The 17,701-nt window shown below is 40.1% G+C and overlaps 1 protein-coding gene across 1 annotated transcript in view; it reads left to right on the forward strand.

Moving 5' to 3' along the window:
- Trim44 (tripartite motif containing 44) overlaps window positions 1-17,701 on the forward strand; it is a 107,462-nt gene that overhangs the window by 26,328 nt on the left and 63,433 nt on the right. The window contains exon 3 of the mRNA XM_038331588.1: window positions 13,909-14,148. Within this exon, the coding sequence (XP_038187516.1) occupies window positions 13,909-14,148 (240 nt within the window). The remainder of the gene's footprint in view (window positions 1-13,908; window positions 14,149-17,701) is intronic.

Here is a 17,701-nt window from a genome sequence, read left to right on the forward strand (position 1 = left end):
TTCACCAGCAGAACTGCCTGGTGTCAAATTAAAAGAAAGAGCTGTTATGTTTCATTTAAGACCACGCCAGGTGGTGTATCCCTGCTTTAAAGTAAATGCCACTAAGATTCTTTATTTTCTCCCCTGCTCCCTCTTTTTTCTCCTGCAACTTTATCCTTTGACTGTAACTCTTTCTTATTGGGGCCCTCAAAGCATAAGGAACTTCTATATACATTGTCTTTTTAAAATGGTTTTTAAAAGTAAGGTGGCAGCTGGGTGGTGGTGGCGCACGCATTTAATCCCAGCACTCGGGAGGCAGAGGCAAGCAAATCTCTGGGAGTTCTAGGCCAACCTGGTCCACAAGAGCTAGTTCTAGGACAGGCGCCAAAGCTACAGAGAAACCCTGTCTCGAAAAAACAAAATAAAACAAAAAGTAAGGCGGCAATGATTTTGAGTCACCGGGTAGCATTATTAGAAAGCAAAGGGACTGAGCATTAAATGGCTTAATAAAACCAATTCATTGTTATATTCACCCTTGCTCCTTTCCACACTGACAGGAGACTTGATAACTGTCCTGCTGAGTGCTTTCAGGGGCTGATTCCGCAGCTAATGGGGAGAGAGCAGTGGAGCTGTCCATACTCCTCCATGGCAGCCACGCCACTTCATGTTTTAAGTGTAAATTGTATTTGACATTTAATTTAGGAGCCTGGGAACCTAGATATAAAGCTCTACTATGATAACAGTGATAAAACCAGCTAGACGTTTATTTAAGAGCCTGCATCTCCCCTGCTTTCCCTCCCTTTTCCTGTTGTTAAACCTTTCAAGAAATAAAATTACAGTATACTCAACAAAAGATGCTTTCTTTGGTAACTTAAACTAAGTCTTCAAAATGCAACTCTCAGTCTACTGTAGTCTGTATGTAGATGCTTTTAAGGCTATGTGTGTGTAAAATTTGAGGATAATGTCTCTCCTCTAATTGTCTCAGCATTTAGATCAAGCACTAAAATAAACAAAAATTGAAATAAATTTTGGAAGGTCACAGAGTTTATGATGCTGATAAGTTTTTTTTCAATGTAGAGTTTATTCAGACTTTCAGAGCAAAGTATTTATATCAAGTATGACATGCTTTCCTTTCCTCTGAAGGTGAAAGAATCAGATGACCTGGTCCACATAGCACAGCACCTATTACTGTCAGTGTGCTGGAGCCTTCCTTCAATTTTATCTCTTAGAGTAGGATTAATCATGTTGTGTTGTAATTAATAGTCTGAAATGGAAATTTTTATTTTCTGGTACTTGAGAGTGAACTGAGGACCAGGCCAAGCATCTTATCACTGAATTACAAACCTGGGCCTTGAAATGGAGACTTCTGAGGATATATGAAACAAGGAGTGAGCCTTTAGGGACCTGAAAAGCATGTTAGTTAATGAGCACTGTGGCTCATGGTTCTTGGTTCTTAGATATACAGATGTTGCTAAAATTCCTTCCCTTGAAAAGCGATGTGAACAGTGTCTACTCTTCCTCCTAAGGTCTCAATGACAAACCAAGTTACAATTCCACTAAGGTTCACCCAAGAGAACCAATGAGTTTATTAAACTTCCTTACAGAGCAGTGGTGAGGGGTTATGGGCAGTAGGACAGGTGACTTACAGTATCACCCAGGAAGTATGGTAGCTTCCCCATAGCTGCATAGACAGAACCTCTTCCCCACATCATTCCCCACCTATATTCACGACCTCTAGCCTTTCCCAGAGACCAAAAGGCCATGTGTACTTAGGGCAGGATTACCTACAACTGATTAGGAGGATTGACTGCATATTTAATTAAGGGTTTCATGTGCCTTCCCATCCCCTTTCCAGTAGGAAACATCAACAGAAAGCAAGCCCAACTGTGATGGTCTTTGGTGAGCAGGTCCAGCTGGAATCCTGAAGATAGTAGTAGTTTAGCTATGAAGATGTCTAATACAACACAGGCTACCAATTTCCCACAGGGAAGAAATAGGGTTTCATCTGCACAGAAAAATAACAGGGTATGAGGCAGTCTGTGAGACTGAGGAAACTACAGTGTCACAGACTTTGTATAGGTGCTAGAGAGCAGAATGTGACCGACCTATCCTTCCTACACATTCTGCTTTGCTGCTGTTGTAGTCTAGGCTATCTGAAACGATGCTCAGAGAGGTCTTGTCAAACCAGAGGTGGTGTACATTGCTTCCTAACAACCAGGGCTCCTAAGGCAAAGAGATTCTGTATGGCAATCCCCACTTCTAAGAATGTTTTCCCTGTGTGCTCTCAGGCAACTAGAATCTCATTCCCCAAGTGTAGAGTCTCTCTTTAAGAAAACTTGCAAGGAGTTCCTTATGAGAGCCCAGTGAGTGTCACACAGACGCCCACAGTGACTGTTCAGATACTGCTATCTCTCAGCAGCAGATTACTCACTGGCCTGTGTGCCTGGAGAGTACACACAACTCTTCCCATGTGTTATTTTATGCTAAAGTCATAAAATATCTATGAGAATGTTGTTATCCTACTTACAAATAAACTTTTCTTTGCCTAAGCCTCAAGAAGTGGCTAGCAGAGCCGGTCCTGAAAACCATTTTTCTAGTACAACAGGTACCCTGCGCTGTATCATTGTGGGTCCCTGCAGGAAAGAGGACCTTGAAAAGAAAGTTCTGTATCAGGTGTCCTTCTGGGTCCTGGTGGTATGCAGTTATTTTGGAGGTAGACTTTCCCTGATATACAAGTATTTGACTTTGTAGGGCAGGTATTTGGGTAGAAAGATGAGTAGAATGGAGGTTGAGGTGAGTTTTTTTCCACTGATTTTAGTGAAATTACTTTGAATTTCTCTCCATTTAATTTGATGTTGGCTTTTGGCTTGCTGTAAATTGCCTTTATTATGTTGAAGTATACTCTGTGTATTCCTACTCTTTTTAAGACTTTTATCATGAAGGGGTGTTGAATTTTGCCAAAGTCTTTTTTGGCATCCAATGAGATGATCATGTGTTTTTGTTTTTTTATTTCAGTTGGTTTTCTATGGTGGGTTACATTGTCTGATTTTCATATTCTGAACCATTCCTACATCTCTAGGATGAAGCCTACTTGGTCATGGTGGATGATCTTTTTAATGTGTTCTTAGATTTGGTTTGCAAGTATTTTATTGAGTATTTTTGCATCAGTGTTCATGAGGGAAATTGTATAATTCTCTTTTTTTTTTCTTTTTTTGGTTTTTCGAGACAGGGTTTCTCTGCAGCTTTTTTTTTTCTTCATTTTTTTTTATTAAAGATTTCCATCTCCTCCCCTCCTCCTCCCCCTTCCCTCCCCTCCCTTCCACCCATACCCTCACTCCACCCCTCTCCAAGACAAAGAGCCATCAGGGTTCCCTTCACTATGTTAAGTTCAAGGTCCTCCCAGCTCCCCCTAAGTCCAGGAAGGTGAGCAACCAAACTGACAAGGCTCACAGTGAGCCCGTCCATGCTGTAGAGTTCATGTTCATTGCCGTTGTCCTTGGTTTCTCAGTCCTCCTCCACCGTCAGCCACATTCAGAGAGTCCGGTTTGGTCCCCTGTTCCATCAGTCCCATTCCAACTGGACTTGGTGGTCTCCCGTTAGATCTGTCCCACCGTCTCAATGGGTAAACACAGTCCTCACGGTCCTGACTTCCTTGCTCATGATCTCCCTCCTTTTGCTCCTCATCAGGACCTTGGGAGCTCAGTCCGGTGCTCCTATGTGGGGCTCTGTCATTTTCTCCATCCAATGCCAGGTGAAGGTTCTATGGTGATATGCAAGATATTCATGAGTATGGCAATAGGATCTGGACATTTCTGGCACCTTCTCCTCAGCTGCCCAAGGACCTAGCTGGGGGCGTCTTCCTGGACACCTGGGAACCCCTCTAGAGTCAAGTCTCTGCCAACCCTAGAATGGCTCCCTTAAGTAAGATATATAATTCCTTGTTCCCATATCCACGCTTCCTATATCCCAACCATCCTATTCCCCCAAGCTCTTCCCATCCTCCACTTCACACTTTTCTCTTCCCATCACCCCTCCCCCCAACCCACCCCACCCCCATGTTCCCATTTTTTGTCCGGCAATCTTGTCTACTTCCAGTATCCAGGAGGATAACTATATGTTTTTCTTTGGGTTCACCTTCTTATATAGCTTCTCTAGGATTTTTTACGAATTATAGGCTCGATGTCCTTTATTTATGGCTAGAAACCAATTATGAGTGAGTATATCCCATGTTCATCTTTTTGGGCCTGGGTTACCTCACTCAGGATGGTGTTTTCTATTTCCATCCATTTGCATGCAAAATTCAAGATGTCATTGTTTTTTTTTACCGCTGAGTAGTACTCTAATATGTATATATTCCACACTTTCTTCATCCATTCTTCCACTGAAGGGCATCTAGGTTGTTTCCAGGTTCTGGCTATTACAAATAATGCTGCTATAAACATAGTTGAACAAATGCTTTTGTAATATGATTGGGCATCTCTTGGGTAAATTCCCAAGAGTGGGATTGCTGGGTCCTGGGGTAGGTTGATCCCAAATTTCCTGAGAAACCTCCACACTGCTTTCCAAAGCGGTTGCACAAGTTTGCATTCCCACCAGCAATAGATGAATGTACCCCTTACTCCACATCCTCTCCAGCAAAGGCTATCATTGGTGTTTTTGATTTTAGCCATTCTGACAGGTGTAAGATGGTATCTCAACGTTGTTTTGATTTGCATTTCCCTGATTGCTAAGGAGGTTGAGCATGCCCTTAAGTGTCTTTTGGCCATTCGAACTTCTTCTGTTTAGAATTCTCTGTTCAGTTCAGTGTCTCTGCAGCTTTTTTAGAGCCTGTCCTGGAACTAGCTCTTGTAGACCAGGCTGGCCTCGAACTCACAGAGATCCGCCTGCCTCTGCCTCCCGAGTGCTGGGATTAAAGGCGTGCGCCACCACCGCCCGGCTATAATTTTCTTTCTTTCTTGAATCTTTGTGTGATTTGGGTATCTGGGTAACTGTGACCTTATGAAATGAATTGGACAATGTTCCTTCTAATGTTCCTTGTAGGCTAATTTGAGGATCATTGGCATTAGCTCTTCTTTGAAAGTCTGGTAGAATTCTGCACTAAAACAGTCTGACCCTGGGCTTTTTTTTTTTTTTGGTTGAAAGACTTAATGACTGTTTCTATTTCCTTGGGGGAAGAGGGTTATGGGTCTATTTAAATTGTTTATCTGCTTTTGATTTAACTTTGGTAACTGGTATCGATTGAGAAAATTATCTATTTCTTATAGATTTTCCAATTTTGTGGAGTAGAGGTTTTTAAAGTATGACCTAATGATTCTTTGTATTTCTTCAGTGTCTGCATCATCTCTTCTTCTCCTTCTCCGTCTCCTCCTTCCTCTTCATTTCTCTTCCTTCTCCTACTCCTCTTCCTCTTCTTCCTCCTCTTTTAATTATATATTTTAAATTAGCTTATAAAGTAGTGGGTTTCCATAGGTTTTTCATACATCCTTAGTTTGGGTTAACCATACCACCACTTTATCCTGTCCCCTATTTTCCCACCCTCTCACCCTTGTTTAAGCTTCCAATATTTCCATATGTACTTTCATATAGGTGTTCTAACCTACTGCCCCCTCTCCCTCTCATCAGATCTTTTTAGTTTCCTGAGGTCATAGATCTCTTAAGTTATACACACAACTCTGAAAATTCAAAGCTAGGATACACATATGAGGGAGAATACTTGGTGTTCTTCTTTCTGGACTTGGGTTAAGAGGTGAGTCCTTTTAAAAATTGCTTTAGTCTTCAGTAGGTAGAATAGGTCTTCTTTGTATATGCAAATGTAACAGGCTCAAAAATATTATAAGTTATATATGGTTGTCCCCACAAACTTTTAGTGTCACTTTCTACCCCCCCCCCTTCATTACAGTAGCTGTCTTTCTAGTTTATGCTGGGTTCAGATGGAGAGAACACAGGAAAACAAGACAGACTAGAGGGATTCTTCTCAGTTTTTATAGGTCCTGGAGGTCCCTGGAGACTCCTACTTTGTAGTCCTGGAGTGCAGGTCATCCAGAGTTCTTTTATCTCAGAAGTGATACTAGAATTTTGTGACTGTGATCTCAGTTTCCACTCTGAGGTCAGGCAGAGAGAGAAGCATCTTAAGAGCAAGCAGTAATGTCAAGTCAGCACGAGCATGCCATCCCCAGTGAACTGCTTTGTGCTGCTTCCATTTCAGTGTGTGTCACTGGGTTATACATCAAGTTGTCAATATAGTAAAGTCACAGCAGCTGACAACAGGACAAGCAGACCCATGAGGAGAAGATGCTTCACAGCGGTGCTGCCCCCATAGTGGATAGATGTTCATGCCTCTTGGTAAAGGCTGCTCATCTTTTGACAATTGGACTATGCCTTTCTTAGATACCTGGGGTGTACAGTTGCTGTTCACTTCTCAATTTGATTAGCAGAGTCATGTGTTTATCGGGCCCTTTCAAGTACCAAAACCTGTATTGGTTTTTTGTTTGTTTGTTTGTTTTGTTTTATTTTGGTTTGGTTTTGGGTTTGTTTGTTTTTTTTTTCTTTACTCTTTGGGGGCCTGCCACCCAGCTCTCAAATAAATACATGGAGACCTATTCTTACTTATGAATGCCTGGCCTTAGCTTGGCTTATTTCTAGCCAGCTTTTCCAAACTTAAATTATTCCATCTACCTTTTGCCTCTGGGATTTTACCTTCTCTATATACCTTTCTTTCCTTAGTCCATGGTTGATTGTGTGGCTGAGTGGTTGGCCTCTGGTGCCCTTCTCTCATCTTTTTCTCAGTCCTCTCTTCTCTTCGATTTATTCTCTCTGCCTGGAAACCCCACCTATACTCTCTCTCCTGCCTAGCTATTAACTGTTCAGAGCTTTATTAGACCCCCATCATGTGTTTTAGACAGGCAAAGTAAAACAGCTTTACAGAGATAACAAATGCAACATAAAAGAATGCAACACATCTTTGCATCATTAAACAAATGTTCCACAGTATAAATGAATGTAACACATTTTAAACTAATATTCCACAACAGAACCTCCAAAACACATTGTCCTCTGATATATATGCTTAAGGCATGCATGTTTATGTTGAGGAAAAAGAACTCTGGGGGAAAGTGAGGAACTAGCGTAATGCCATACGTAGGGACCTCAAAAGCTTAGGCTCAAAAACCAAATTTCACAGTTTAGGGAATAAATACCAGAGGAAAAGAGAGGAAGGATGGAGTATTTTGATTGAAATTTTGGATTATTGTCTGAGAGAATGTGGTTTGGAAAGTTAGAGGTATAAACCAGGTCAAAACTATCAAAGCTTAGGTCTCCCTTCCAATGTGGCGAGAATGAGGAATATAAATAGTCTCTAATATTGAAAGGATCAAAGGTGGTGTTTGAAGTCAAGGTCAAAAACCTAACAATTCAGAGCCAAGGAGAGATGAGAAGGGAACAAAAACTAAGATATAGTTGAAAGTTGTAGCTGGATTCGAGGCATAGGTTCACATCGAATGTCTTGTCACTTAGAATTATGTTTCAGAAAGTTGGCGTGGGGAGAATGGACTGCATTAGGGCGTCAATAGACTGGGCAAAGGAGAGCTGAAAAGGAGAGCTGAAGCGTGGGTCTGGGTGTTTAGTGAAGATCAGTGGAGGTAGAGAAATCTCCAGCCATACTATAGAAGGTCAGAGGAAGTGTGGCTCCTCAGAACCAGTTGCCTACTGCTATGAGCAAGCCCTGGGAAGAGGAAGATAAAACTGACCTGACTTGGTATCATAGATACCTGCCTAAATGCCCTTACTTTGAATGGGAGGTAGGAGGGCACATCAGCGTTTGATGAAAAAAATAAAATCATATAGTTAGAAGGCAGATTATGTATTCATATTATACAAATTTGGACTCCAGTTTGCCACTTACTAGGGGCAGGGTTAGATTTCTTTCCTCACCTTAGTTTCTTCATCTGTAAAATAAGTATAATGATAGCTACCTCACAGCACCACTGTAATGGCTAACTGAAGTACTCCACACAGAGTGCTTCCTATAGTCCCTAACGTGAGAGACACTGATAAACAAAAGCAGCAGTGGTAAGGAGGAGTGGGTGGTGATTCGGTTTGAAGTGTGATGGCTTAGGTAATAGGAGCGTGTCCAGATGGAGATGTTCATGAGTAGAGAAATACTGAGGTGAGTTACATGGAGAGACAATCCAGACATCACAGGCCTTCTCTCAAGGGAGTAATAATTGTATTCCAAAGATGGGATAAAATTATGAAAGCAAAGTCTAATGTTTCTCCTTGCTTCCAGCAAAGTCCAGAGACACTTTCAGTTGTCATAGCTGAGGTAGGGAAGATGCTGCTGACTATCATATAATGCCTTAGCTTTTCCTCACAGCAAGGAATTGCTAGCTTCAAGTGTCAGTGGTGCAGGAATGAAAACTCTGAATCATAGTGACTTGCAAAGAGTGTATAGAATTTCCAAAAAGAAGCTGGTAATGAGGGAGCTAGAGAAGTGCAACTGTGAGAGAGAATTTAGACTGCAGGCCTAGTGCTTTGTTACCAGCACAGGGCTCATGAAGGAAGTGTAGAGCAGACACCACACATGGCTGCTTTTCTCTGGAGGCATGCAGGGAAGATGGGAATGCTGGTTTAAGAAAGATTAGGGTGTTTGTTTGTTTGTTTGTTTGATTGATTGATTGATTTTTGTGCTGCTGGGGCTCTAAGCCAAGGACACTGCATACTGGAGGCAAGTACTCCACTACTGGGTTGTAGCTCAACAGGAAGACTTGAAATTTCATCACTTTACTTAAGGTCTTCTTGAACATTCTCAATACCCCAGTGTAAAACCCAAGGAAGTTGGGTTTCTAACTAGGTCATGAGAATGACTTTACTGAGAATGTTGGTGATGGAATGTGGTTCAGAGTTCACATCTGCTGTGTTTCTAAACTGCTTGATAACTTTCATAGCCTAAGAAATGCACTGTTGTTTTATTTATAAACTAGCTCTTCCAGTCATATATGAGACATGAACTTGGGAGATCTTATTATTGAAAAAGACCTAGTTTTCTGGAATACTGTTTTTACTGTCATGATGCTTTCCAGCTATCATTCTTCTTGTTCTTTTAAAGCTACCTTTGATTAGTAAAAAGAAATAAAATTTGGTTTCCTATAGTTCAGCTAGCAAGGAGTTAATAGCTTTTAGTTCATGTCAAATGCTTTGCGTAGATATTGTTTTTAGTACAAGCTTTTTAATCCAAGGTTGATGTGTCCAATTATGCATGTGTGAAGTGCCCGTCTACATATTTCTTGGGCCTAGTCTAGCTAGGAAATATTAAATACAAGAGTGTATAGAATATATCATGGGATAAGATTTAACTCTTTAAGATATAAATCATTGATTCCATCTGAACTGAACCTCCACCTGACGATAGATGAAGAAAATGACAGAGCCCCACATTGGAGCACCGGACTGAGCTCCCAAGGTCCTGATGAGGAGCAGAAGGAGAGAGAACATGAGAAAGAAAGTCAGGACCGTGAGGGAACCTCCAGCTGGCGACAGATGGGGAAGGTGACTGAGCCCCACATTGGAGCACTGGACTGAGCTCCCAAGGTCCTGATGAGGAGCAGAAGGAGCGAGAACATGAGGGAGAAAGTCAGGAACGAGAGGGGTGCGTTCACTCATGGAGACGGTGGGACAGAACTAATGGGAGATCACCAACTCCAGTTGGAATGGGACTGATGGATCATGCGACCAAACCCGTCTCTCTGAATGTGGCCAACAGCGGGGGCTGACTGAGAAGCAAAGGACAATGGCTCTGGGCTCTGATTCTTCTGCATGGACGGGCTCTGTGGGAGCCTTCTCAGCTTGGTCGATCACCTTCCTGGACCAGGGGGGAGTTGGGAGGACCCTGGTCTTAGCATAGAATGGGGAACCCTGATGGCTCCTTGGCCTTGAGAGGGAGGGAGAGGGGTTATGGGTGGAGGGGAGGGGAGGGAAGGGGGAGGAGGAGGGGAGGGAGGGGGGTAGGAGGAGGGAAGGAGATGGAAATTTTTAAATATAAAAAAAAAATAAACCATGAGGAAAAAAAAAGATATAAATCATTTATACTGGTGGGGACCATATGAGAACTGATGTATTAAATAAGGAAATAACTCAGGTAGAAATGAACTTCATCACCAGGCGTGGTGGTGGTCTTTATAGGTTCCAAGATAGCCAAGGCTATATAGAGAGATCCTGTCTCAGATAAATTCTGTCAATGGACTTGAACAGTCATAAAGTGATCATTAGAAGCAATATGTTATAGCAGAAAACATATGGTACTGGACCAAAGCAAAATTTCCAAACTTGATATTGTGACTGTTCTCCCCCAGAGCTTCCCTTTTTCACCTATAAAATAAGGTAAACTATAGGTGTTCACTACTATGTTCTGACCATACATAAATTAACCACCAGTGGTTCCAAATTATAAACAATGCTGTGTTTAAGTAGTGGCATTTTTGCACGAATGTAGCTATAAGAAGATAGAGAATTGTGCTCATAAGGAAAGTGCTAAGCGTTTTTAGCCAGTTGGAACCAGTTGACCAAAGAGAGGAAGCTCCATTTACAATTTCTTTTGTGTGAATGACCAAGTTCCTCTGTAACATTCTTCTGGAGATACTCAGTGCCAAAGTAAGTATGCATTTCAAAGAAGGGGGGGGGGCATAGTTTTCTCTTAATTGAGTAGTTCATCTTTGGTTTAATTAGCCTCTAAGATTCCACACTAAGATTTTGTTTGGAGTAAGGCTTGATAGTTTAGTAGATGCTGTCTATCTAAAAAGAAGCTTCTAGATTCCATTTTCACCCTTCTGTCTATCTACCTTTCTTCTTTGAGTTTATGGAGTTTTCCCTTTTTATAGACATCACATATAATGAGATTATCACTGACATTTCCGGGGAACTTTAGGACAGGCTGAAGAAGTACCAATAAACCCACTCAGAAATGATTCCTGAGACTTCCAGGTAATAGGAACCAGCATGAAGGACTCATAGTTTTTGAGAAACACATGTGTATGTGAGGTTTAGTCAAGTAGATTGCAGACAGTTTATATCATAATTGCCATTTTCAGTCCCTTGAAACCATTAAAAATATTTAGAGAGAATATCAGGCATTAAGAAAAGTTTATCTCTTAATGAAAATGTCCTAGATTTAGTTTCTGAGAGAAGCTCCAAGATCAGTTAATAGTTAATTTATCTGAATAGTAGAAATGTACTGATTAATGATCACCATAGCAGCACTCACGTGCGTACAGTACAATAGAAATATAAAAAAAATGTAAGCACAAATCCTAGTTCCCAATCTGATAAACTCATTAGAAACATCTTTTAACATTTCCCATCTTTTCACCAGCACCAAGGAAAGCACCTACAGAGAAGATTTGAATTCTAGAGAGCTTAGATCACTTAGCCAGGTGATGTGTCCCTGGCAACTTGGCATACAGGCATTCTTTTTACCTTGGCATCCTTATGGCATTGTTTAAAAAGCTGCTTAAGACCTCATCAATCTCCATTCCATTTCTAATAGGCTAATTTAAAATGGCCTCATCTCTTTCCCCTACTTTCTGCCTTTCTGTTCCTCAGTTTTCTTTCTTACATTTTTGCAGTGTGATCTTTGTCTCCCTGCTAGACTTCTGTGAAAAAAGACTACCAGGCCGAGAACAGAAAAGTTGAAGTCTTCTCTTCTCTTCTAAGTTTGCTTCTGTATCTGTTTCCTTGTCTATAAAAGAATTTCACTTAGGCAGTAACTACCTGTTCTTCCTTCCCCACATTGTTTCCTGATGGTCCTTTTTCTTGTTACCTATAGTTCTACCACTTCAGTGTGTGTGTGGTGCACATGCACGCATGTAGTCTCTATGTAAGTGCAGAAATTGATGTGTAGTGTCTCTAATAATTGCTCTTCATCTTTCAAATTTAATTTTTCATGTGTGTTGTGTATGATTGGCATACTTGTGTATGTGCATGTTTGCATGTGGGTAGATGTATGTCTGTATGCATGTGGAGCCACAAAGTTGACCTGAGAAGTCTTTCTTAGACTTGCTCTCCTTTATTCATTGAGGCAAGGTCTCTCAGTGGAACTCAAAGCTTTCAGTACAGTTAGTCTCCTGATCTTTGTGATTACAGGTGGGCTGCAATGCCTACCTGACATTTACATGGGTTCTGGGGATCTGAACTCTGGTCCTCACACGTGCAGGACAAGCACTTTAATCTCTGAGCCATCTCTGCGGTCCTACCTTATTTTTAAGACAAGAGTTCTCACTGAACCTGGAGCTCATTCTTTCTCTTAGTCTGCTAGCTAATGAGCTCCAGAATCTGTCTGTCTTTCCCGTGCCACCACTGCTCCTGCCCCAGCACTGGGGTTACCAGTGTGCACCACTGTATCCATTTTTATGTGAGTGCTGGAAATATGAATGCAGGCCCTCATGCGTACACAGCAAGTACTTTAACAAATGAACCACCTAGTCCCTTTCCTGTTCCTTTTCTCAGGCACACAGAGTATGGATGGTTGTTTTAAAACACCTATGAAACTGGGGATGTAGCCCAGTGGTAGAGCATTTGCTCTGTATTTGTAAGGCTCTTGGTTTGATCACAAGTACCACAAAAACAGCAAAGCAAAATGAGAAAATACACTTGTTAAAATAACTTATTTTATTTTCTTAGGTTTTTATTTTGTTTGCATTTCTTATTTCTTAGCCAAACGCTGCACACACATGTGTGTGCGTATGTGAATGTGTGCATGCGATTGCATGTGTGTGTGTGTGTTTGGTTTATAGTTGTAGTAAAATAAGACAGTAGCATTTTTTCCTACTACATTGAAAAATGTAACAGTTTGATATTATGCAGTATTGATGAGGTTGTAGAGCAGTGCTTCCTTTCGCACATTGTTGTATAATTGTTCCACCCTCTTCAGAGAGCAGTTTGGCAGCATCACAATAACTTTAGCATATGTATGAAATCAGCAGCACAGTAAGTTTAGCGAATGTATGAAATGGCTTACTGACTTAAGAGATCTCTGAAGACACTCATGTCAATATTAAGAGTTATCCCTCAGATATTTATTGTTGTAAAAATTTAGAAATTGCACATTTCTGTTAAGAGAGGAATGAATGGGATATATCTTTATATCCTGCAAGTGATAAAAAGTAATACAAAAGATGAAGGTGCTATCTGTATTCACCGACATTTTAAATGGAAAAGCAAGACATAGAAGCATATATTCACAGTAATCTATTTATAGAAACATTACCCAGTTTTATGTGTATGTGAGTAACCAATAAAAATGAGAAGACATACTGAACTGGTAGTTTCTTTGGGTTTTATTATTATTACTGTGTTTTGACTTTGCAAGACAATCTTACCATACTGACCAATAGATCTCAAAATTTTGATTCTCCTACCTCTGCCTTCTAAGTACTAAGGTTTCAGGCAAGTACTACTTACTATTCCTGGTTCAAACTTTCTCCTCTTCCCTTTTTGTTTGTTTTTGAGACAGAGCCCTCTATAGCCCAGCTGTCCTGGAAGTCACTGGTTGTTTGTGCTAGCTTTGAACTCTTGACTCTACCTCAGTCTCTGGCATGCTGGGATTATAGACATGAGTTGCCGTATCTGGCTAGAAATTTAGAAATTATACTTTTTTTTATCTTATATGTTCTTCTATTACAATTTTTAAAGTAGTTACATATTAGTGGTTTATAAATCAGTAAAACCCAAAGCAAAAAAAAAAAGAATTAGTTCCTGAACAATAAAACGTTACCAGGAAATTTATCAAATTTACATTGTTGAGAGCGTATTTCTAAGACTTCAAAATGAGACAGCAACCATAATTTGTATTTTGAGCAGGACTACGTAGCACTATTAAAAAACTCTACCATTTCTCTTTCTTTATGTTAAATCTACTTCTTTCATATCTGTGTTCTACAGGTAACTCGAGACCAGATGAAGGTATTTATACAGCAGGAATTTAAGAAAGTTCAGAAAGTGATTGCTGATGAGGAGCAGAAGGCCCTTCATTTAGTGGACATCCAAGAAGCAATGGCCACAGCTCATGTGACTGAGATACTGGCGGACATCCAATCTCACATGGATAGGTTGATGACTCAGATGGCCCAGGCCAAGGAACAACTTGATACCTCTAATGAATCAGCTGAGCCAAAGGCAGAGGTAAATGAAAATGCTGGTGATTTTTAGCAGGAGAACTATGGGGAGCCTGACTGCCATGTTTGTTAACTATGGAAATGCCCGCTTGTGATCTCTAAACATAATAAACTAAAAACTTGGAGAGGAGTCCAGCTAGTATAGACGCTAGAGTGCAGGTATTAGCTACTAGGGTCTATACCTGGCTTTTCGGCCTGGCAAAGTATTATCCAACGTAATTTAAAGGAATGTATAGTCAATGGGGCAGATGCTAATCATAGTTAAGAAGAGAAACCAGAAATCTAAAGTAGAGGACAAGTGACAGACACATTCCATCTCAAGCCATGAAATGAACATAGAAAAGATTAAAGTTATTTTAGAGATGAGAACAGGACTGGGTTAAAATGAGTCAGGTAAAGCCTAAAACAGTACAGAGTGAAAAATTTTGGATCTAATTTCTGACTAGCAAAAGGTGCCTCCTTCCCATTGAGTGTCTAGTGGATCCATCTGTATACATTGAAGGCATATTTGCTGGATTAAGAGCATCACCTGGGGCTGTGCATTGTGGCACAGCTACTTAGGAGAATGAGAAGGGGAGGTCACTTCCACCTGTAGAGACCCTGTTTCAACAAGAAAATCAAAATTCTTAAGAAAACAACAAAACAAACAGTAGAGAGCATATTGTGAAAAACAAAAGAAAGACTAACACAAACAAAAGACACAAGGTAAATGTGAGTCAGTATTACTTAACTGTATGCATTTCATAACAGAATGAAGTGTTTGGGGGATATTTCAAACAGCATATTTAGACATTTCCAATTGTATATATATCAAGGCAAAAGCTAGGCATGGTGATAACTAGCTTTAATTCCAGCACTTAGGAGGCAGAAGTAGGCAGAACTCTGTGAGTTTCAGGCCAGCCTTGGTCTGCACACGTAATTCTAAGCCAGCCAGGGATATACAGACCCGGTATAAAAATTGGGGTAAGATCTGGAAAGATGTCTCAGCAGTTAAGATCACTTACTGCTCTTTCTGGGGACCTAGGTTTGGTTCTCAGTATCTACATAGTGGCTCACAACTGTCTGTAACTCCAGTTCCAGGAGATTTAAAGTTTCCTCTAACTTCTGTAAGTTTCTGCATGCACATTTTGCACAGACATACACTCAGGCATATACATATAAGAAAGGAAGAGAGAGACATCTAGAAAACCTAACTAACATGACTACAGGCCTCACTATTATAGATGAATCTCTATTAACGTATATTTTTTAATTATACATTGCATTTTTAAATGAGCTTCGCAAACAATACCTTAATCAAGAGCAGAAATATACATATAACAAAATGACCTTAAATTTGTATCAATAAACCAAGATCCATACCAATGCAAATCTTTATTACATATCCCCTTTTAAATGTAAACAAACATTTATAAACAATATTTGGGAATTTGGATATAGTTCTCTCCAAACTGCTTCCTGCTTTTTGTTGGGCAAAGTAATTTCTGGGGGTGTTTACTGCGAACTTTTAGGGGATCTTGGTTCACCAAAACACATCGGTGTGGAACAATTCCACAGGTTCTCATCCTCTTTGAAAACAAAAGAAGAACCTCTTTTCCAAAGCAAGGTATCCTTAGACCCAAATTTTGGAATATATAGGTTGGTTTAACTTAGCATCCAATACAATGAAATGTCTCTCTCTACTTAGCTCCTTCACAGTCAAAAAATTCAAAGAAAACACAATAATATACAGTCCAGACTCTGTATTTTCCATCTTTATGTGGCTTATTTTTCTTAATTTATTATGTTTTCTAAAAGTTTAGTATTTATTTTATTATCTTTACTCCTTTAATCTGTGACTGACTGTACTCTCTTATATTACATTTACTGTCTCTTTACTCTTTTTCTTTTCTTTCCCAAGCCTGCGTACATTTTTTAAACACAGTGTGTCTCATTTAGAGGTCTTTTATGTCTGAGTCTGTCTATATTGCGTATGCATAATCCTTTTTCTGACCAGGACAACTTATTAAACTGCTAAGCACTTTTTAAAAACCTAAGTAGCAGCATATCTGGGGAAATACAGCCCTGCCTGCTTGCTCCCCCGAGTCTGTTCACTGCTTCTGAGACTGCCAGGTGGGAGCTGTCCTCACCCTCAACTCTGATAACCAGTTGGCCCATGCTGCCACCAAGTAACTTACAGCACCCATTTAAATGCTCGGCCTTCTGAAAGAGCCAGAGTTCACACTGGCAGCACTGCCCAGAAAGCAGCCCTTTCAAAACCTTGTGGCTTTTTTCTGCTACAGCTGAACTTTTTTTTGGCCTAGAATTCCTTCCCAAACTCTGTCAGGTTTTAAGTGGATTTTAGTTGGCCATGTTGGTGCCAATTTGTTGTAGGGAGTCCTCGGCTGCTCACACTCCCAAAATAATCACACAGAGACCATATTATTTACAATATTGTTTAGCCTATAGCTTAAGCATATTTCTGGCTAACTCATCTCCATTAATCTATGCATCGCCATGAGGCTGTGGCTTACCAGGTAAAGTTCTGGTGGGAGTACATGACTTCTGACTCTGCCTTCTTCTCCCAGCATTCAGTTTAGTCCCCCCTGTCCCCACCTAGCTCTACTCTTTTGCCCTATCACAGACCAAGACAGTTTCTTTATTAACCAGTGGTATTCACAGCATACAGAGGGGAATCCTACATCAATATAATAAAAGGCCAAGAAAGAAATGTTAAGCTCAAAAAAGTATGAAAAATAATAATGGTTCTTAACTTTCAGTTGAAAATGTAAACCTTTAAATTTAAGAAGTAGAGCAAACCCAAAAAATATAAATTCTTAAGAAATCCACACTAGGACATACTAAATTAGACATCTGAAAATGAATAAGAAGGGGATATGCCTTGAATATAGAACTCCTGAAGAGAAATTAGTTACAGAAAACAGCACTTTCATGAAACATGGTATGTATGTCTTAATTTATAGGTTTTATCTTATATGTTCTCAAAAATGATTCAAAATTTTCAGTTAATTTAAATTGCTTTTGCTAAATATATTTTTGTGTCCTTAGTATCTTCAGTAGTATAAAAAGAATTGTTTTAATTTTTATTTTTCAGTTTTTTATGTTATACATAAAAATACTTTTCCTTTAAGACAGGTTTGACTGTGTTACCGAGACTGACCTCAGATTTCTGGTTCAAGGGGTCCTTCTGCCTTTGCCTTCCAAGTAGTTGTAACTTCTTATATGCTCTACTGTCCCCAGCAACAAATGAACTTTCACCTTGTATTTGTTTTTTTTTAAAAGAGGATTTTATTTGTTTAATATAAATACAGTTTTCTGTCTGAATGTATGCCTACAGGCCATAAAAGGGCACCAGATCTTATTACAGATGGTTGTGAGCTATCATGTGGTTGCTGGGAATTGAACCCAGGACCTTTGGAAGAGCAGTCAATGCTCTTAACCTCTGTGCCATCTCTCTAGCCCTCACCTTGTATTTATAACCTTGTTGAATTCCCATATCAGTTATAGCTGTAGCTTAATCGATTCTTCAGGGTTTTACGCATCAGCAGTCATGCTATCGA

The sequence above is a fragment of the Arvicola amphibius genome, chromosome 5 (assembly GCF_903992535.2).
Source record: "Arvicola amphibius chromosome 5, mArvAmp1.2, whole genome shotgun sequence".
In the NCBI taxonomy this organism is placed as follows: domain Eukaryota; kingdom Metazoa; phylum Chordata; class Mammalia; order Rodentia; family Cricetidae; genus Arvicola; species Arvicola amphibius.